Raw genomic sequence first — 23,336 nt, 5'->3', positions numbered from 1 at the left:
AATCACACACTCATACTCAGGAGCTTTTCACAATCACATTAGTTCTCAAGTAATTCATACTGTGCATCTTGTTTAGAATTTCCTAGACCACTTGCAGTCATCAAGTAATTGGAAGAGAATGACACCAGGGGGTAAAGAAACTGCAACAGACGCTCCAACCATTCAACAAGAAAAAAAATCAGTGAAAAGACAACTAGGGGAGGCGAGAGGAAGTGTAGGGAAATGCAAATTTGAATTGCTTTACCTTCTGCAACATCATCGTCTATAGCTCCTTTCACCTGCGAGAAACACCACTGAATGTCATTGCCGCCACTTCCAACTCCTGAATGAATGGAGAAAATTAAAATTAATAAAGTACTATATTATTGGTGGGTGGGAGGGGGGGGAGAGGGAAACAAGCAATATTAGATGCTGGGGTGGGAGAAGCACTCCCAAGGAATCAGATCCTCCAAGCTTTGCACAGGGGGAGGGGTAAATAAAATTAAAAATAAATCAATAGGCAGGTTTGGGGGGGGGGGGGAACTCCAGCTATTGTAAATTGTGGTGTAAATGTTTCCTTCCATCCCCAAGGCTGTTTGCCTGCCCTTTTACAGAGTCTGCAGGCCTTAAATGAGGTGACAGAGGGAGGAAAGCAGGCTCAGGTTTGAAGGCGAGCCCGGGCCAGGGGGGCAGGATGGAGAGGCGGGGAGCGTCCCCTCCTGCTGCCCTTTTATTTCACGCTTCAATTCTCACCTGCCATGGCGGAATCGGCTGGAAATGGAGGTACTCGGCGTTAGCGCGGTGTCCGGGAATGCGGCCGAGGCCCAAGGCGGACAAGCCGGGCTGGACTTGGCAGAGGATGGCGGCGGATTGCGTTTCCGATGGCGCTGCCGTTGCCTCCCCCACTCGCTGAGCCCGCGGCCGCCGGACACCCCCCTTCAAAATGGCGGCGCGCCCGCCCCGGCCATCTTACAATGACGTCACCCCCCACCCAGCGGGCGGGGCCAGAGCAGGAGCAAAGGGGCGGGGCCAGCGTCAGCAGGAAGGCTCCAGCGCCAGACTTTCATGTATAAATGTAGCTGGCTAGGATTTTATTTGCCAGCATGTAAATACATACATTTATACACATATTATTTTATGTAGCAAATCTGTATAATGCATTATATAGAAATTCAACGTACAATACTTTATTTATTGAACCAAAATACATGATAAGTATACATTTTATATTTTATTTACATGTAATATGTCATAGTTCATACACAATAATACATTGTCCGTATTATATTTAATAAAACTGATATATTTACATTGATATATTGTCATATTTCATACAAAATATATTTAATATTTCTATATTATATTCAATAAAACTAATGTGTTATATATTTACAGTGATATAATGCTGCATTTCATACATAACATATTTAACATGTATTTCCATATTATATATAATGACTGATATGTGTTATATATTTACATAGATATAATGTCATATTTCATACATAATTTATTTACAGTTTCAAATTATAACATGGTCAACACTATCCAGAAGGCATTCAAGCCCGAGGTGCCCACCAATTTAATATTATTTCTATATTATATTTAATAAAACTTATATTTGTTATATATTTACATTGATAAAATGTTCCATTTTATTCATACTGTACTTAAAATGTATTTATAGATTATATTCAATAAAACAGATGTGTCATGTATTTACATGGATATAATGTTGCATTTCATACATAACATATTTATTATGCATTTCTGTATTATATTTAATAAAATGGATTTGTGTTACATATTTACATAATGTTGTTATTCATACATTATATATTTAATGTGTATTTCAATACTGCATTTAATGCAGCTGATAAGTCATATATCTTGGAAACAAAAATGAATTATATTTATTAGGAAATATAAAAATGTAAATATACATTTAATATATATTTACAATATATAAATAAAATATGAAGTAATATATATATGTTTACAACATAATATATAAACTAGTAATATATTAAACATTCCACAAAAGGGAGTTCTATTGGTACTTGAGAGAAGATTGTTTGCAGGGCTACATGGAGAGTACGGGAGTAGAAATGACATGGAAGTTCCATCAGAAGTTCGCTGAGACTCGATGGACCACATGCCTTCCTTCTGCTGTAAAGCTTCGCAGGCACAACTCTCCCCACCTTTGAGAACATCTTCAAGAGGCGGTGCCTCAAGAAGGCGGCATCCGTCACTAAGGGCCCTCACCACCCGGGACATGCCCTCTTCTCATCTCTGGTAGTACAGGAGCCTGAAGACCCACACTCAACGATTCAGAAACAGCTTCCTCCCCTCCACCATCAGATTTCTGAACAGTCCATGAGCCCATGAACACTACCTCGTTATTCCTCTTTTGCACTATTTATTTATTTTTGTAACTTATAGTAATTTTTATGTCTTTATGTCTTGCACTGTACTGCTGCCGCAAAACAACAAATTTCATGACATATGTCAGTGATAACAATTCTGATTCTGAACAGTTCTGATTGAATGATTCAGATTCTGCCACTTCAAACCATCTCTCTCGATCTTGTGACTTGTACAATCTTCTGGCTCCTCTTCTTTCCTTCCATGTACTGCATGTACTGCACCAAGTGCAGCTGTGCTTCAAGTGATCAGCACCAAGGCTGGAGAATACCCTGCAGCCTGCAGTGGAGTGGGGAGTGGAGGGGAGGGGAGGGGGGTCCTATTCATAAGAAGACACAATGCCAGCCAATGACTAATGAACCTCTCAGACACCTTGTCCAGCAATTGCTTCCTCATTCTTTTCCTCACCATACAGACTGGTCATTCAGCCCCGTCATTAGATGCTAGACAGTATCGGACTATAAAATTATGTCTGATTGGACTGGAGCAGAGGACTCCAGATAAATTGTGTCAGCTTGAGCTGTGGACCGTTGACAGAAACTATTTCCTTGGTTGGGCTATTCATTGCAAAAACTCGTCTCAAGCACTCTTTGACCCACTCTGTAGCAATGGTCAACCCACATGGAAAGATGTCCAACCACTTCCAGTGGTTATCAACCCAGAAGGAGCAAATACCCCATCCCCAACTAAAATAATTCAACATGGATCCTCTGGAAGGGACAAGGCCAGAGCTGTGGTGAGATGTGGCCTGCAGTCCTAAAACATTGAGCAGGACCTCACGAGATCGACATGGTCTTGATCTATCCCCGGCCAGTACACACAATCTCTGGCCACTGCCTTTGTATAGATGATTCCCATGTAGAGTCACAGAGAGCCAAAGCACAGAAACAGGCTCTTCAGCCCACCTAGTCCATTCTGACCATTAACCACTCAGTTACAGGAATCATAACCTAAAGCATTTTATTCTGCTCATATTCCTATCAATTTCTCCCAGATTCTGCCACTCACCTACATATTAGGGGCAATTTACAGTGGCCAATTAACCATCCAACCCTAATGTCTTTCAGGTGTGGGAGGAGGCATGGTAGTGTAGGGGCAGGCATGGTAGTGTAGCGGTTAGCGTAAAGCTTTACAGCGCCAGTGACCCGGGTTCAATTTCGTCCACTGTCTGTAAGGAGGTTGTACGTCCTTCCCGTGTCTGCATGGGTTTCCTCCGGGTGCTCCGGTTTCTTCCCACATTCCAAAGACATACCTGTTAGGAAGTTGTGGGCATGCTATGTTGGCACCGGAAGCGTGGCGACACCTGCGGGCTGCCCCCAGAACACTATGCAAAAGATGCATTTCACTGTGTGATTCAATGTACATGTGACTAATAAAGATATCTTTAAAAAAACCAGAGCACCCGGAGGAAACCGACACAGTCAGCCGTAGAATGCGCATACTTCACACAGATAACAGCCGAAGTCAGGATTGAACCCAAGTCTCTGGCACTGTAAGGCAGCAGCTCTACCAGCTGCTCCACTGTGCTGAACATGGATGTTCTGAACATGTGGGTTATGGAATCACCATTCTGCGGCCTCTCACCGACAGTTCATGCCACCTACTCCAGATGGGTCTGATCTCCTTTACTCACTCACATCTCTGATTCACATTACGCTCACCAGCTATAGTTATACACCTGCCTCAGAGGATCATCTTTAAAGGGTAACCCTGACAATAGCTGAGCCTGTGACTGGCAAATCATCATCAACGACTTGCAATTGACAAATTCCCTGCTCCAAATTGTTCATTGCCTCCCGGTGAGTGGCAGCAATCTGCAGTAGTCCATAGACCAGTCCTGATGCAGCCACCATTGCTGGAAGTGCCAAATTTGGTCTTAAGATGGACACCTCCTGTGTGCTATCCATGACATGAGTAAAATGTCTGCCAACCAGAGACATTTGAAATCCAGTAATCCAAAAACCTAATGGTCAGAACCATTTTATCAATCTGCTCATGGTTTTTCTTACTAGAGGAGGTGGACTCAATCAAGGGCTCATGGCTTGTCTCCAGTACGTGGCCAGTGACCACACTCTCCCCATCGCTGGAGGCATTACTCGACAGTTGTAATGGTTTCCCCAAGTTACAATGTTCAAGGAAGGATTCACTACAAAGTTTTTTTTATTATTCCAAAATAAACTTTATTCATCATAAAAAACAAACTATATGCAACAATAAAACAGTGCAAACCTTTACATTCGTGTATGGATCAATCATTAGTGTTACCTTTTTATATATTAAAAAAACCACAGCACCGATGCCACTCATGTGGATACTTGTGGTGCTACCCCAATATTTAAGGGGCTTCCTTGCCTGACCCCACCCCTCCCTCTCCTGTGGCAGAAGAAACCTAAACTGTAGTCCTTCCCCACCGAGCCCTTGCGTTGGCTGCACCCAGCTTCAGTACATCCCTCAGCACGTACTCCTGCAACCTGGAATGTGCCAGTCAGCAGCATTCCCCTACAGACATCTTGCAGTGCCGGGAAACCAACAAGTTTCGGGCAGACCAAAGAGCGTCTTTCACTGAGTTGATGACCTTCCAGCAGCAGTTGATGCCTGTCTATGTGTGTGTCCCCGGGAAAAGTCCTCTGTTACACAGCTGCTAGGGATGAAATGTGACAAGGACCCTTGCATCTTTCACCACACCCTCCTCGCAAACCCACAGCCCGAAAAGAGGTGGGCGACCATCTCATCCCCACTACAAGGTTTTGCCCTACCTAGTTCATACGTCATCAGTTGCTCTTCACTCCGAGCTCTCTGCATAGTCACTATAGTGGTTAGCGTAACGCTTTACAGTGCCACTGACCCGGGTTCAATTCCAGCCACTGTCAGTAAGGAGTTTGTACGTTCTCCCTGTGTCTGTGTGGGTTTCCTTCGGGTGGTCCGGTTCCCTCTCACATTCCAAAGACGTACGGGTTAGGAAGTTGTGGGCATGCTATGTTGGTGCCGGAAGCGTGGCGACACTTACGGGCTGCCCCCAGAACACTCCACGCAAAAGATGCATTTCACTGTGTGTTTTGATGTGCATGTGACTAATAAAGATACCTTCTCTCTTCTTCTTCTGAAAGGACTCAATGCAGTGGTAGAGTCCTGATGCAGGGTCTCAACCCAAAATGCCTACATTTCCTTCTCCCCCACGGATGCTGCTCATCCCACTGAGTTCCTCCAGCAGATTGTTTGTTGGTGGAGTACTGAACCACCCCAAGGAAGGCGAGGAGCTCAGTAATACTTCTTGGCTCTCTTGTAACCACCACCTTTTTCTGGACCACTCTCTCCCCATTCTTGTCAGTTCCAAATCCCAAAAAGAGAATTTCAGGCTGCATAAGTGCACCGGACTTTGTGCTTCTCTAACCTAACTATCTTTCACAACACCTCCAAGAGCTCATGAAAATTAAAAAAAACTGCAGATGCTGGAAATTAGAAATTGAAACAGAAAATGCTGGAAACGCTCAGCAGGGTAAGGCAGAGTCTGTGGAGAGAGAAACAGTCAACATTTTAAGTCTGAGATCCTTCATTGTAAGTGGATAAGAGAGGTCTGACGAAGGGTCACAGACCCTGAAATGTTAACTGCTTTCCTTTCCACAAATGTTGCCTGAGATACTGACTGTTTACAGTATTTTCAGTTTTTATCTTCATGTTCAGCTTTTATGGTAATAAGGATATCATCTTGATTACATAGACATCTCCAAAACTCTTGAAGCATTTTATTTGTCAGTGAAAAGTGATGTAGAGATACAGCACGACAACAGACCCTTTGACCCACTGAGTTCACACCTAACATCATGCATCCGTTTGTACGTATCCTACACAAAATCCCACATGCTCATCAACTCTGCCCAGATCCTACCACTCATTTACACATGAGGGGCAACTTACAGTGGTCAATTAACCTACCAACCGCATGACTTTGGGATGCGGGGGGGAAACCAGAGCACCCGGAGTAAACCCACGTGATCACAAGGAGAATGTGCTCACAGTTGTCTTGGTCTGGGAGCCAAGCCATTTATTGTAGTGGAGTTAGTTCCCTGTGCTTTTAAGCTGCTGGTGGAGGAGGAACTCTGTAAATTAGAATAGGGTGTTGGTGACAATCCAACATGGTGAGTGTCAACCCCAGTGATTGTTATCTCCAAGGTAGATAAACTAAAGTCATAGCCATAGAGCTACAAGCACAGAAAACAGGCCCCTCGGCCCAACTCGTCCATGCTGACCAGGTTGACTATTTAAATTGGTCCTAATTGCCTACGTTAGATCCATATCCCTTTGAACCTTTCTTATTCATGTACCTGTCCAATTGTCTTTTAAATGTCTTAATTATACCTGCCTCTACCACTTCTTCTGCCAACTCTATCCATAGACACATCACCTTCTGGGTGAAAAAGTTGCCCCTCAGGTCCCTTTTAAATCTTTCCCCTCTCACCTTCAACCTTTGTCCTCTAGTTTTGGACTCTGCTAACCTGGGAAAAAGACTTTAGCTCTGCACTTAATCTCTGCCCCTTATGATTTTACAAACCTCTATAAGGTGACGGCTCAGCCTCCTACGCTCCAGGGGAAAAATTTCCGAGCCTATCCAGCCTCTCCTTATAACTCAAACCCTCCTGTCCTGGTAACATCCTCGTAAGTCTTTTTTGTACTCTTTCCAGTGTAATGATATCCTTCCTATGGCAGGGCGACCAGAAGTGTACGCAGTACTCCAAATGTGGCCTTACCAATGCCTTGTACAGCTGTAACATGATGTCCCAACTCCTGTACTCAATATCCTGACCAATGAAGGCCAGCAGGCCAAATGCCTTCTTCACCACCTTGTCTACCTGTGTCGGTAAGGAGCCTACAAAGTAACTCTGAACAGATCCATTGATAATGAGCAATGACCATGCCTATCATGCAAGATTTATTCACAAAAGTGGCAAGCTCTTTATAATGCAGCAAGCTGGATTTGTTCAACGCCTCTGTGGATTCAGGGAGTCAGAGCTGCCTGACAATTAAACCACATAAGGGGTTGTATACCTACACCAAGCTACCTCATGGAGTTAAGTCTTCACTGAAGGGTGACACAGTGGAGCAGCTGGGAGAGCTGCTGCCTCACAGCACCAAGAGATCCAGGTTTAATCCTGACCTTGGCTGTCATCTGTATGGAGTTTGCACATTCTCCCTGTGACCATATGGGTTTCCCTCGGGTGCTTCGGTTTCCTCCCGCATCCCAAATATTTGTTGGTAGGTTAATCGCCCACTGTAAATTACCCCCTACTGAGGGTTAGTGGCAAAATGATCAAAGGGAGTGAGGATAAATGGCAGGACTACAGGGAAATGAGGAGAGACAGAATGGGACTGCTCTACTGGGAGCTGGCATGGAGCCAGTGGCTGAATAGCCTTGATCTGTGTTGCAGTGAGGGGAAGGACTACTCTGCTGAGAGCTGGCATGGACCAGATAGACTGAATGGCCTCCTCCTGTGTCATTATAAGTAGCTAACAGTGTCTCATATGTGTCAGGACCCATTAATGAGCAACCCACGTCGATGTCAGTCACCTTCTTCCCCAAACAACCATTAATGACATCATGGCCTTATAATCACCAAACACAGTGAAGCCCCATGTACGATAGCGAATATACTTCTCAGAGCTCGCAGCAGAATGCCCTTTCCACGGCTGCTCTCCACCTGGCCTCTTCCCTGCCTTTTGTGACCCAAGAGCTTTTCACCAAAGAGGGAAATGCCTTAACACTGTGGACAAAGTGGGGCTTGCCACCATGACCACCCTTTACTGCTTGTCCAAAGCTTGCACTTCAGATTCACGTGCATTCTTAAATATCATCTCCTTACTTGTTCCACGCACTCTCTCAAACATTTAAGTCTATTAAATAATTCACTTGAAGTCTCTCATGAACAATTTTACACACCATAACGCTGATCTAAAAAAATCTGGAAATTGCTCCACTATCTTTGGTCTGACCACATATTCACCATCTGCTTTCTCTGGCCCAAACCCATAGCTCTCAACAATCTCAGGCAGCACGAGGTAAAAATGTCCCTTGAAGATCTTCACTATGTCCTCATCATATACCAACATTGTTGGAAGGTGGCAAGTATAATCCCACTATTCAAGAAAGAAGAGAGAATACAAACGAGGAACTACAGACAAGCTATACTGATATTAGTAGTAAGGAGAGTGTTAGCATCTATTATTGAGGAAATGGAACAGGCCATTTTGAAAACAATAAAAGCATTGGTTAGAGTCAACATGGATTTAGAAAAGATAAATCATGTCTGATAAATTTATTAGAGTTTTTTAAGGTTATAACTAGCAGAATTAATAAGATGAAACAAGTTCTTTGGATATTCAGAACAAGAGAGACTACAGATGCTGGAAATCTGGAGCAACACACACAAAATGCTGGAGGAACTCAATGGGTCAGGCAGCATCTATGGAGGGAAATGAACAGTCGACATTTCGGGCTGAGACCTTTCATCAAGACTGGCAGGAGTAGGTGGAAACAATGAGCCTATGGGGGCAGTTAGGTTTGTGGATCTTGGATAGATGGTAGAAACGGGCAGTGCGAGGTTGGGAAACAATGAGGTTGGAGGCTGTAGAGGGGAGATCTCTGGAGGTGATGAGGTCAGTGATGGTGCGGGAGACAGTGGTCTGATGCTTCTCAGTGGGGTCCTGGTTCAGGAGTAAGTAAGAGAAGGTGTCCGAGAGCTGCCGTCTGGTTTCGGCAAGGTAGAGGTCAGTCTGCCAGACTGCAACACCACTGCCCTTATCTGTGGGTTTGATGGTGAGGTTGGGATTAGTGCAGGGAGAGTGGAGAGCAGTGTATTAAGAGGGGGTGAGGTTTGGAATAGGTGAGGGGAGTGGTGAAGTCGAGATGGTTAATGTCCCATCAGCAGTGAGAGATGAAAAGATCCAGAGTGGGCAGAAGGCCAAAGCAGGGTGTACAAGAAGAGGAGGAGGGCTTAAGGCGAGAGAAGGGGTCATCGGTGGGTGGTGGGGAATCCTTGCCAAAGAAGTAGGCCTGGAGACAAAGGCGATGGAAGAAGAGGTCAGCGTCATGGTGGGAGTGGAACTCATTGAAGTGCTGTCACAGGGAGATGAAGGTATGGCCCCTGCTGAGGATATTCAGAAGGCTTTAATAAGATTCCAGAAGCAAGGTCATTAAATATGGGATTGGCCATAAATATAGTGGATCAAGGATTGGTTAATGGACAGAAAAAAGTAGGAATAAATGGAGAAAATGTGGAAAAATTCAGCAGGTCAGGCAGCATTTCGTAGATCCGAAATGTTGGCCGTTTCTTTTCCCACAGACACTGCCTGACCTGCTGAGTATTTCCAACATTTTCTGTTTTTGTTTCAGATTTCCAGCATCTACAATTTTTTAAAAAGATTATTTACCAGAGGATTGAATGGGTTATGTTGAGTTTGGAGGCTGTGATTAATTTGATGCCACAGTGATTGGAGGTGGAGCCCCAGCTGTTCGCAATTTATATCCAGTGACTTCAATGATGGGATCAAGTGTAATATATCCAAGTTTGCAGGTGGTACAAAGTGACGTGAGCTATGAGATGATGCAGAGAGGCTTCAGGGGACAAATGGGCAGTCTAAGTGATTTGGTGAGGACATGGAAAAGAGAAAAATATTGTGAAGTCGTCCACTTTGGTTCAAAAAATGGTAAAGCAGAGTAATTTTGAAAAGTGAGAGTTTGAAAGGTGTTGGTGCTCAAAGGGACCTGGATGTACTTGTACATGAATAACTGAACATTTACGCAGGTAGAGTAAGCGATAATGAAGTCAAATGATATGTTAGCCTTTGTTGCAAGAGGATTTGAGTATCAGGGTAAGGAGTCTCAGTACAATTATATGTGGCCCTGGTGAGATGGTACCTGGAATACTGTGTGTGGGTTTCATCTCCTTACCTGATTTGCTGTCTGTGCGGAGTTTCCAGATGGATCTCTTTCCACATAGATTAGGAGAGATAAGTATGAGAGGACATGGCTTTAGAGTGAAAGGGGAAAAGTTTAGGGGGAACATTAGGGGGGACTCCTTCACAGAGAGTGGTGGGAGTGTGGAATGAGCTGCCATCTGACATGTTAAATGCGGGCTCACTCTTAAGTTTTAAGAATAAATTGGATAGATACATGGATGGGAGAGGTCTGGAGGGTTGTGGACTGGGTGCAGGTCAATGGGACTGGCGGAATAAAGTTTTGGCACAGACTAGAAGGGCCGAATGGCCTGTTTTCTGTGCTGTAGTGTTCTATGGTTCTATGGGTCTCTTCCAGATGCTCCAGTTTGCTCCTACATCTCAAAAGTGTGCAGGTTGGAGGGTTAATTGGCCACTGAGAATTGCCCCTAGTGTGTAGGTGGGTGGTAGAATTGGGGGGAGTAAATGGAAATGTAGGAAGAATACATTATGGGTAAAAGTGGGGAAGTAGGATTGCTCTGTGAGCTAGCATAGACTCAATGGGCTTAATGGCCTCCACTGTCATCAGGAAATCTGGAAATATATTACCTGAGAAAGGATATACAGTACTTGTGATAGAAGGGTGTGACAAGGCTCTCCAGACTGATTCATGAGATGGAAGGATTGGCCAATGAAGAGAGATGAAGCAAACTGACCTTGACTCCCTTGAGTTTAGAATAATGAGAGATGATCTTGTTGAAACGAACAAAGTTATTGAAGAGATGGAAAGGGTAAATGCAAGGTTTTTGTTTCCACTGTCTAGGACCAGGGGTCACAGTCTCAAAATAAGAGTCCAGCCATTCAGGACTGATTCATTCAGGAGAGGTTTTTTCACCTATGGAGTAGGGGAACTTTGTAATTCTCTACACAAGAGGGCAGTGGAGACTTGATTCTCAGTGTACTTAAGACAGAAATCAATAGAGTTTTAGATATTAATGGAATCACGAAATGTGGGGTGGGTGCAAGAAAGTGATGCGGGGGTAAAAGATTCGCCCTGGTCTTATTGGACTGTGGAACAGTCTCAATGGGCGGAATGGGCTACTCCTGTTTCTATTTTGGAGATGCAAGAGACGGTAGATGCTGGAATCTGGAGCAACACAAAAAGCACTGGAGGAAGTCAGCCGGTCAGGCAGCATCTGTGGAGGGAAATGGGCAGTCAATGTTTCAGGTTGAGACCCTTCATCAGGACAAGAAAGAGAGGGGGAGGTAGCCAGTATAAAAAGGTGGAGGGAAGGGGTGGAGCAAGAGCTGGTAGGTGATAGGTGGATCCAGGCGAGGGGCGGGGGGGGTGTGATAGGCAGATGAGGACAGGATTGATGACAGAAGTGGGAGGTGATAGGTGGAACTGACAAGGGTCTGAAGATGATGGAATCTGATTGGAGAGGATGGTGGAGCCTGGAATAAAGGGAGGGAGGTGAGGAGGGGAATTGGTGGGAGGAGTGTGTGTGGGTGATGGGCAGAGGGGGAGGGAGAGGGAGAGGGAGAGGGAGAGGGGGAGAGGGAGAGGGGGAGATGGAGAGGGAGACGGACAGGGGGAGAGGGAGGGGGGAGGGAGAGGGAGGGGAGGGAGGGGAAAGACATCGGGTGATGGGGTGATGGGGGCCAGGTGGAGAGAGAAAAAAAGAAAAATAGGGGAAAAGGGACAAAGGGGGAGCGGTTACTGGAAGTTTGAGAATTCGATGTCAATGTGTCAAACGGGAGGCTGCCCAAGCGGAATATGAGGTGTAGTTCCTCTAACTTCTGTTTTGACCTGGCGATGGAGGAGGCCATGGGCAGACATGTCGGTGTGGGAATGCGGAGCCGGCCACCGGGAGATCCCGGCTGGCTCGGTGGATGGAGCGAAGGTGCTCAACAAAGCGATTCCCCCAACCTGCGCCCGGTCTCACCGATGTAGAGGAGGCTGCACCGGGAGCAACAGATGCAGGCAATAACATTGACGGCTTCACATGTGAAACGTCGACTGCCCATTTCTCTCCATAGATGCTGCCTGACCCACTGAGTTCCTCCAGTGCTTTGTGTATTGCTCCTGTTTCTAGTTTCTATGTTTGAATGCTGTTATTTCTAACCTAGTTCATGGTGCTAATAGATTCACCAGCAACTCATACACTTTCAGCTCTATTTCCATCAACAATATCACCTTCCTCTTCTTAGGCTGTGTTTCTCTGTTCTGTCTCCTCTGCAAGGACCTCATCTTTATTGTTCACCCTCAGCAGCATTGCCTTGCTTCCCAGACACCATGCAGAAGGGTCCTTTCCACCTTGTTGGACATGTGCCCACCAATACGATACCACGGGTGCATACCTTTTGAACTCCCCGCGAAATCTGTTACAGCGACTGCCTGCCATCAAAAAAGCTCCACTTACATAACCCCATTCTCCATTTCCCTCCTGCTACTTTCTCATGCAACAAGATCCCAACTCAACTCCCGCCAGAGGAAATATCAACCTTGCAACTACCCTTTCAATCTCTTTAACAACTTTGAATGTTTCAACAAGATCATGTCTCATTCTTTTAAGTTTGTGGGAGTCCAGGCCAACTTGCTAATCTCTCTTCATTGGCCAAACTCTCCATCCAATGAATCGTTTGTCATGCCTCCCTCTCTCGCAAGTGTACCCTTTCGCTGTTAATGTATTGTTTGAGAGTTTCTTTACGTTGCTGTGAGCATAAGCAAACAGACAGAGTTAACACTATAAACAGAGCATCCTTTATCGAAGCCAGTAATTCTGAACTAAGCAACAGCGTCTGCTACAACAATATATTAAGGTCATAGCATGTGGTACACTTAGTTCTTAAAGGTACTCTTACAGTAAGGATGCAAAGGTGCTACTTAAACATATTTCTTTTGTCTACCTCATTGAGAGTGTCATTTCAACTTTCCACTTCATATTTTAGAACATAGAAATGTTACAGCACAGGAACAATATTGTGCCAAACTGATTAAGCTAATGACACCTAATCCCTTCTGCCTGCACGTGGTCCATATCCCTCCACTCTCTGCACATTCATGTGCTTATCTTCGTGCCTCTTAAATGCCCCTATCGTATCTGCCTCCACCGCCACCCCTGGCAGCGCATTCCAGGCACTCACCACTCTCTGTGTAAAAAAATTGCCCCGCACATCTCCTTTGAACTTTCCCTCTCTTACCTTAAATGCATGGTTTCTGGTATTAAATTTTAAAAATATTTGCCAATTAATCTTCCTGTCCTTCCTCGCAGTTTGCAAGTGGTCACCACTGGTAAAGGATCATGTGCCTGCAGAGCAACAGTATCAAGTTCATCACAAGACACTGACTCGATCCCCTTTGACATCACAAGGTCATGGGTCCAAGCCAACTTAAGCCTGAATTCTAGGCTAGTTGGAATTTAATAGAGTCATAGTCGTACAGCAGGCTCTCTGGCCCACCATGTCCATGCTGACCACAGCACCCACCTATATTAATCCCATTTACCCACATTAAGTCTGTACCTTCTGTGCCTTAATGATTCAAGTACTTGTCTGGATGCTTCTTAAATGTCATGAGTGTATCTGCCTTCACCACCTCTTCAGCACGTTCCAACAGATTTAGAGATCTCATTGAAACTCACAAAATTCTTAAACAAAGCTCAACGGGGAAGAAAGAAATGAGGAAGATGTTTCCCCTGGCTGAGGATTCTAGCACAAGGGTCTCAGGGGGTAAGGGGAAGCCCCCAGTTAGGAGTGAGATCAGGAGAAATGTCTTCACTCAAAGGGCAGTGAGTCTTTGAATTCTCTACCCTAGAGGGTTGTGTCAGTCAGTGAGTTCCTTCAAAACAGAGATTGATAGATTTCTAGATATTGAGGGAATTTGTGGGAGTTGTAAGGTCAAGGCTCAGTATAATTGGGAAAGAGAAAAAGACAGGTTAGCACCCCAGGGGCCCCCCTCGTTTGCAGAACTTCTACATATTTTTCAGTCCTGGAGTTGTAGAGTACAGCCGCAGGCCTTTCCGTCCACTGCGTCTGTGCCCATTCAATTGGTAATTGGCTTATTATTGTCACACATGCCGAGATACAAAACTTTGCTTGCGTGACATCCTGACAGATCATTCCACACATAACTACTGTACGTGGAGATAGTATAAAAGGAAAGCAAAGACTGAATGCAGAATATAGTGTTACAGTTACAGAGGAAGTGTAGTGCAGGGAGACACTAAGGTGCAAGGCCATGACAAGGCAGGTTGAGAGGTCAAGAGTTCACCTTTATAGTATAAGAGGTCCATTCAAGAGTCTTATAACAGCAGGAAAGAAGTCGTTGTTGATCCTGGTGGTACATGTTCTCAAGCTTTTGTATCTTCTGCCCGATGGAAGGAGGGAGGAGAAAGAAGGACTGGGGAAGGAAGGGTCTTTGATTATGTTGGCTGTATTCCTGAGACAGTGGGAAGTGTGGACGGAGTCAATGGAGGGGAGGCTGGTTTTTGTGACGGACTGGGCTGAATTCACAACTCTCTGCAATTAATGCGGTCTTGGGCGGAGCAGTTGTCATACCAAGCTGTGATGTATCCAGATAGGATGCTTTCTACGGTGCATCAATCCCATTCTATTCTTCCTACATTCCCATCAACCACCATAGATTCTACTACTCACCTACACACTAGCAGTAATTTACAGCAGCCAATTAACCTACCAATTCGCATGTCTTTGGAAACCGGAACACCCGGGAGAAACTCACGCAGTCACAAGGAGAACGTGTAAACTCCACACAGACATCACCTGAGGTCAGGATTGAACCCCGGGTCGCTGGAGTGTTGAGGCAGTGTCTTTACCTCAGAGCCACTTTATATTCAGACTTAGAGTAGTTTTTATTTCCTATTATAAACATTGGACCATTCAACAGTTCTAGTTAGGATGCCTGATAAATTTTGGCTTCATGGCAATTAATGCAGGCAGTGGAAAAGATGTTAGTATTTTTACCTTCAGGTTTAGTAATGCATCCAGCAATCACCAGGACAATTATCAGAGCTGTATCTAATCTCAAAGTTTTGAAAATAATTTTTTATCTGGGCCCACGCAACATGCTCCAGAGTACTCCAAAACATGTCCTTTTTAAAATGCTAATGCTGTGCAAGCTGGGAAATGTGGGTGCTGAGGATTTTCTATTTCAGTTGCAACCAGAAAAAACGCCCACATCGAGTCCAGATGGTCAGATGCTCCTGAATCCAAAGCAGCAACACGTCCTATTCCAACACAGAGAGGAGCTCCCTCTATCGTTTCACTCTGGCATTTTCCATTTTCCCACAGTCTTCAGTTATTTTATTCTATTTTTATCCATTCAGCAGATGTGGGTGTTACTGGCAAGGTCAGGATTTATTGTCCACCCACTGGATGCCTTCCTGGACGATTTCATATTGGATGCTAGGCTTGCGGAACACCAGCGTTTAGTCCACAGGAGTGACCCTGACCTTCTGGTTATCTGTACCATCCCACCATCCCATTCCCGCTCTAACCTTTCTGTCTGTGGCCTCCTGCATTGTTGATCTTGGGGTACAACTCTGTAGCTCCTTGAAAGCTGCAACACAAGTAGATAGGGTGGTAAAGAAGGTGCACAACATGCTTGCCTTCATTGGCCGGGGCATTGAGTATAAGAGTCAGGAAGTCATGTTGCAGCTGTATAAAACTTTGGTTAGGCTGCATTTGGTGTGCAGTTCTGGCTGCCCTATTACAGGAAGGATGTGGAGGCTTTGGAGAGGGTGAAGAAGAGGTTTACCAGGATGCTGCCTGGATTAAAGGACATGCTTTGAGGATAAGTTGGACAGACTTGGGTTGTTCTCTCTGGAGCTGTGAAGGCTGAGTGGAGACCTGCTAGAAGTTTATAAGTTTATAAGAGGCATAGATAGAGTAGACAGCCAGCATCTTTTTCCCAGGGTGAAAATATCTAATACTAGAGGGAATACATTTGAGGTGGGGGGGAGGGGTTGAGGGAGTGGGATAAGTTCAAGGGAGACGTGTGGGACATGTTCTTTGCACAGAGCATTGTGGGTGCCTGGACTGTGCTGCCTGGGATGGTGGTGGAGGTAAATGTGATAGAGGCTCTTAGATAGGCACATGAATGTGCAGAGAATGGAGGGATGTGGACATAGAGCAGGCAGAAGGGATTTGTTTAGCAGGTTTTTAATTATTAGTTTAATTAGTTCAGCACAACATCGTGGGCTGAAGGCCTTGTTCCTGTGCTGTGTTGTTCTATGTTCTAAATGCCTGGAAGACAAAGGTCCTCCTCCCACACACACACACACACACACACACACACACACACACACACACACACACACACACACACACACACACACAAACACACACACACACACACCCCTGGCAATCAAGACCCATGGTGAGATCCTGAAAAACATGAACCTCTTTCCATACCTCAGAAGCTACCTCACAGTCAGGGCACACATCAGTCTTAAGTTGACCGAGAAGAAGCGTTTTTGAAGACCAAAGCCTCAAACCTGGCACCAAACTCGTGGTTACCAAATGGCCATGATCTCCACCCTCCAAGTAGAGTCACAGAGTTATACATCACAGAAACAGGCCCTTCAACCCACCACCTCCATGCTGACCTTTTTTGCCCATCTACAGTAATCCCATTTGTCCGGAGTCCTAGACAATCTGATGAGAGGAGCTTTGATGATAGGTATTGCCTTCTTGAGGCAACACCTCAGGTAGATACTACCGATGGTGGGAGGGATGTGCCTGTGATATATTGGGCTGAGTCCACTACTCTCTGCAGCTTCTTATGTTCCCGTGCATTCAAATTGCCGTACCAGGCCATGATGCAAGTTAACTGTAATTGGAAAGATTGATAACGTATTTGTACTGGTGGGGAAATCTAGGGCTAAGGGGCATAGATTAAATATTAGAGACTGACTTTTTAGAAGTGATCAGGACCCACTCTACACACAGCTGCTGGTAGACATTTGGAACTCTCTTCTGCAAACACCAACTGATGCCAGGTCGATTGTTAATTTTGAAATCTAGTATCAATGCACTTTCTTGTTCATGAAATCAAGTCATGGATAATGGGGAAAAGGAATTGGAGCTGGATCAGACAAAAACCTGTGATCCTATTGAATGCTGGAATGCTTAATTGGTCTCAAACCTGAAACTTTCCCACTGAGTTGACCTGAGAAAGGAAGTTCTAGGCTCCATCAGGAACAGTCTGAGGTTGGTGAGCACTGGGCTATTGGAATGGTGGCTCGCAAGGCCTGATGCTGGGTACTCACACTCAGCTCCAGCTGAACAGGTCTGTTGACCAAGGGTGACTGGGAGTCCACTTCCCAGTGATTTTCACAAGTGATCTGAGTGACCAGGCCAAGTTCTGACATTGCAAAGCAGAAAAGGCTAACAAACACCGAGCAGCATAGAGAGCAGATGGAGTCATAGAGCTGTACAGCACAGAAACAGGCCCTTTGGCCCAACTCATCTGTGCCAACCAAGTTGCCAAACTGAGCTAGCCCCACTTGCCTGTGTTTGGCCCATAACCCTCTAAACCTTTCCCATCGGTGTACCTGTCCAAATGTCTTTTAAACATTGTAATTGTACACACCTGCACCACTTCCTCTAGCAGCTCATTCCATATAACCCACCACCCTCTGCATGAAAAATTTGCCCCTCAGGTCCCTGTTAAATCTTTCCCCTCTCAACTTAAACCTATGTCATTGAGTTTTGGACTCCCCTACACTGGGGAAAAGGCTTTGGCTATTCACCCTATCTATGCCCCTCGTGATTTTATCAACCTCTAGAAGGTCACCCCTCAGCCTCCTACACTCCAGGGAAAAAGCCCCGTCCTATCCAGCTTCTCCTTACAACTCAAGCCCTCCAGTCCCAGTAACATCCTCGTATCTCTTTTTTGCACTCTCTCCAGTTTAGTAACTTGCTTCCTGTAGCCAAGTGAACAGAACTGTACATAGTACTCCAAATATGGCCTTACCAACATCTTGTATGGCTGTAACATGATGTCTCAACTTCTCTACTCAATATTAATGCTGGAAGATAGGTGGAAGATACAACAAGGTAAGATGGAGTATTTTGGTTGGAAAACTGGGTAGATGTTCTAAATAGAAAGATGCTGAGGATAATGAAGGGCTCAATGTTCAAGTGCAAGAGTCAATGGGCAAAGCCACAAGAACTGCTAATGTAGTGGAAGATGAACTTGTTCTTTGGTGCAGTAAGAACAGAGGTAGTGAGGAGAGTGTGCAGGACAATGGTTCAGACCATAGTCAGTGGACTTGCATATGGTATATTTCCAGGCATTCTCCAGAAAAACTGTAGTAAGTGTACAGTCTAAATTCATCAGGATACCAGAGGGCAAGAAATTGTTAACACTGACATTATTTTTTTGCACAGAAATTGAGAAGATCAAGACTAGAGGTTTCTCCTGAATTGGCTTCAACCAATTTCCTCAGGTTAGAGTCAGCAGGGAGGGATCATCAGTTTCAAATCTGGTGTGAAGAGTGATTTGGAGAATTGGAAAGGCTTGTTAGATCATGGAGTGATTTGTCACAGGAAAAGGCCATTGCATCTTAAATGTCAGAGAAAGACATGAGGATGTAGGGACAGGTGGATTGCTTTAGGATCGCCTTTGCAAAGAGCCAACAAAGACAAGGTGAGTCAAATAGCCCCCATCTGTGGTGAAGTCTCTATTGATTCTAAGGCAAGGCAAATTTGTCAACAGCATAATCCCTCAGGGCCTTCCCCTGCCTGGAAAGATGGGTTGGGCGAGGTTTAATTGTTTACAGGAGATACTGAGTTAATCAGAAGCTCTCAACTTTATCTGTGGTGTTTTAGTTTGCACTTTGTGTTGTTTTATAACAGAATAAAAGCACCATTACATTATTCACCTCAGCTTTGAGAAATAATCCACACCAAGAGAGAAAAAAACAAACATTTCTTGGGTGCCATGGCATCGGTCTAACAGCTTATTGCAAACTCCCACGGGAATAGCAGCTTCTAATGTAGTTGAGGTGCTCAGAGTAAAAATCTGTTTTCATCAGGAAGGGAATCTCATCAAGGAAGTAATGTCACTGAGAAATGCTTTAATGCATCAGTGTGTCATTTTCAGAAGAGAATTAAAGTCAATCATATTGCAATAAGTCTAGAGTCACGTATATTCCAGACTATTTAAGGACAGCAGATTTTTTTTCTGCTGAAGAATATCAGTGAACCAAATGGGTTATTAAGACAAACAGGTGATTTTGTGGGTACCACGCCTGATATTGGATTTTTATTCTCTATTTATTTAATTGAATTTAAATTTCCCAGTGCACCACGATGGGGTTTGAACTCATGTCTCTGGTTCATTAGTCCTAGAACCTGTGGATTATGAGTCCGGTAACATAACCACAATGCTACCATATTCCTACAACACAGCATATAAGTAGCTCCTTTGGGGGCTCATTAAATATGAGACATTCTCAGATTCTTGACATGACCTAAAAGCCCTCAAGTGAGACCTTGTCTATGTGTTATGTAGATCAGGTTAGGCTGCTTCATACTTTTGTGATCTGAAAGATTCTGTGGAGAATATTCTGTTTAAATTGTAGAGTGCTTTACTGAATTAGGAGGTCATGGTGTGTCAGATAAACCAACACTGAAAAATGTCCCCTCTGACCATTATGGATTTGTAAAGGCTGGAGACTCTTTCTTGCAAACTATAATGTGAAATGATAACCTGATCGTCTTCCAGCTGAACCATCGGGGAGCCCTGCCTTCATTCCAGGCTGTCCTGAGCTCTACTCAATCCTTTCACACTTTAATGTTCCTTCCCTTATGCCTCCTTGCACACTATTCTATGTCTTCCTAACGCTGATTTCAAACTGATTGAGAGGACGGAGAGATCGGACTTTGAGTGATTATGTAAATTGGTCGTGCTCTCAGTGGAATTAGAAGGTTGAGAGGTTGACATGATTGCTGTTTAAGATCCTTAAGGGATTAAATAGAGAATGACAAGCAATTTCACCTTATCCAGAACAGCAGAACCAAAGGACACACCCCACACTAGAGGAGGGTTACATTTGAAAACACATCTGAGGAAACATTACTACAATGAGTGAGCAATTAATTCACAGAACAGACTTCCAGAAAGATGATCGTGGTAGAGAGATAGTTAGCATTGTATCACTGTTTAGCAGTGTTGAATCACTTAAATGCAAATTAAATACATTCTTTGAGAAGAAATTTTGGGAAACAGTATATTAATAATTTGATACATGACATTGGGTGTCCTGTATAAGAGTTGGCTTTGGACCTTTGGTTTCCAAAGCTCTCAACCACTAAGTGCTTTCTTCAGTCAGGACAGAGTCAGCAATTGACTAACCTGCTAGCAATTGAACAAAAGAGCTGGTCATTAACTTCAGGGAGTGGGGCGGAGTACACGCCCCTGTCTGCATCAATGGTGCTGAGGGGGAAATTGTTGAGAGCTTCAAGTTCCTAAGTGTAAATATTACCAACAATTTGTTCTGGTCCAGCCATGTAGATGCTGTGGCCAAGAAAACACACCATTGCTTCTACTTCCTCAGAAGGTGAAGGAATCTTGGCATGTTCCCAGTGACCCTCACCAATATTTACAGATGCACCAAAAGAGAGGATCCTATCCAGAGGCATCACAGCTTGGTATGGCAACTGCTCAATCCAAGGCCACATGAAATTGCAGAGTTGTGAATGCAGCCCAGTCTATCATGAAAACCAGCTTCACCTCCATTGACTTTGTCTACACTTCCCGCTGCTCTGAGAAGGTAGCCAACATAATCAAGGACATCTCCCTCCCTGGTCATTTCTATCTCTCCGCTTCCATCGGGCAGAAGATACAAAAACTTGAGAACATGCACCACCAGACTCAAGGACAGCTCCTATCTATAAGATTCTTGACTCTTATGCAATGAAGATGAACTCTTGACCTCTCAGTATACCTCATCATGGTCATTGCACTTTATTTGTCTTCTCACTGCATTTCCTCTGTAACTGTAACACCAGCATTCTGTTTTTTTTCCCTTTCGAACTACCTGGATGTACATACCCGTCTGGATACAGCTTTTCACTGTACCTTGGTGCGTGTGACAATAATAAACCAATATCGTTCATCAGTAACTTCATTTTACTGCAACTGGTGACCATCAGAATGTGGGCAGTCTGGATGGGCTCTTGTCTACCAATTGTGGTCTAGATTAGCCTTCTTCATTAAGCCAATGGCTGCAGTGCACACTATCTATAAAATACAGTACCGGTGAGGATGCTCCCACAACACTTTGATCAGGCAGTTCCAAATTTTAGACCCATCAACAATGAAGAGCGTGTGGAGGTGTGTTCTCCTCCACCTGTTGCCCTCATTCTTCTTGGTTGTAGAGGCTGTGGAATTGGAAGGTGCTGTTGGAGCAGGCTGAGTGAGTAACTGCAATGCATTTTGTACATGATGCACACTGCTGATGGTGGAGGAGATGGATGTTTAGTATGACTGATGGAATGCTAATCAAGCGGGCTGCTTCATCCTGGGTGGCATTGACCTCCTTGTGATTTGTTGCAGAGGCAAGTGGAGAATAGTCCATCAAACTCATGATTTTTATCTTATAGATAATGGAGGACCTTATGGTGGCAGGAGATGAGTCATTGGCCACAGGATACCCAATCTCTGACCCACTCTTGTAGCCAAAGTATTTATATGGCTGCTCCAGTCAAGTTTCCGGTCCACAATGACTATTGATGGTGGGGGACTCAGTGGCTCATTGCTTTTGTTTCATCAATGGCCAAACGATCCATATTGCTTAAATGGAAGGATCCAATACCCCCTACTACTTTTCAATGGTTTTCTCAAACTATATCATGTTTAAACTTGGAAAAAATTAGGAGTGGTACTGTCGATCCTTCGCTTAAATTTGAAGATATTTGGAGTCCATTTATTCAATATTTTCACATGATGTAGATCCCCTTTCAATAAATTTCCAACTTGGAGGAACGGACTTGACAACATAATATTGCTCTGTTTCTACTGAGAAATTTTAGCCCAGTTTTCTTTTTCTTTTTTTTTGTTGTTTGTTTTTTTTAAGAAGTTTTTTTTGTTTAGTTTATATTGTTTATAATTTTTTTTATTGATTTGGGTTTTTTTAAAATTTATATAATAAATCTTTTTCTTTTTTTTATATTGTATTCATTTACTAAGAGATCGTTGGATCTACAGATTTTTTTTATATTTTATTGTTCTTTATGATTATCTATGCTATGATTGTTATCCTGATCTCTTTGTATTACATGTATAAATATTGATGCCATATATCAATCTGTATTAATTTGAAAACTAATAAAAAGATTGAAAAAAAAAAGGGGGACTCAGTGGTGGTAATGACATTGGCACTTCGATGGCACAAATGCAACTTGCCACCTATCAGTCCCAAGCCTAAATAGAATCATAGAATAGAATAATGTTGTCTAGGTCTTGTTGCATGCAGCCATGGGCTGCGTCATTTGCTCAGGATTCGTGTACAGACTTGAACGTTGTACAATCATCAGCGAAGATCTCCATTTGTTACTTCATGATGGATGGAAGCTCATTGATGAAGCAGCTTATGGTGGTTGGGCGAAGGACACCGCCCTGAGGAACTCCTTCAGCAATGTACTTGGACTGGGATGATTGACCTCTGACAAGCACGACCATCTCCCTTTGTGTTAGGCATCATTCCAGCCATTGTGGAGTGTTTTCCCTTTGATGCTCATGATTTCAGTTTCACCAAGGCTTTTTGATGTTATACTCAATCAAATACCGCCTTGTTGTCAAAGCCTCGCCAATTGCTCCCACTCCTAACCCTTAGATTGCCAATGCCTTCACACCCCTGCCAATCCTTTCCCCAATTAATCCCACTCCTGAATGACCATCCACCCTGAACAACTGTTCCCTTCCTAACATGTTTAAGGTCCTGTTTGTAATGATGGAATACTGCTGATGGTGTCCC

The 23,336-nt window shown here is 44.1% G+C and overlaps 1 protein-coding gene across 1 annotated transcript in view; it reads right to left on the bottom strand.

The window, feature by feature from the left end:
• Positions 1-953, bottom strand: part of LOC127584395 (serine/threonine-protein phosphatase 2A 55 kDa regulatory subunit B alpha isoform) — a 57,563-nt gene extending 56,610 nt beyond the window's left edge. The window contains exons 1-2 of the mRNA XM_052041181.1: positions 733-953; positions 245-322 (exon numbers count right to left, since the gene is read on the bottom strand). Of these exons, the coding sequence (XP_051897141.1) occupies positions 245-322; positions 733-739 (85 nt within the window). The 5' untranslated portion in view covers positions 740-953. The remainder of the gene's footprint in view (positions 1-244; positions 323-732) is intronic.
• Positions 954-23,336: the final 22,383 nt, after the last annotated feature.

This window comes from Pristis pectinata, chromosome 29 (assembly GCF_009764475.1).
Source record: "Pristis pectinata isolate sPriPec2 chromosome 29, sPriPec2.1.pri, whole genome shotgun sequence".
Taxonomy (NCBI): domain Eukaryota; kingdom Metazoa; phylum Chordata; class Chondrichthyes; order Rhinopristiformes; family Pristidae; genus Pristis; species Pristis pectinata.
Note: the sequence above shows the minus strand (reverse complement) of the source record. Positions and strands in the feature narration are given on the sequence as shown.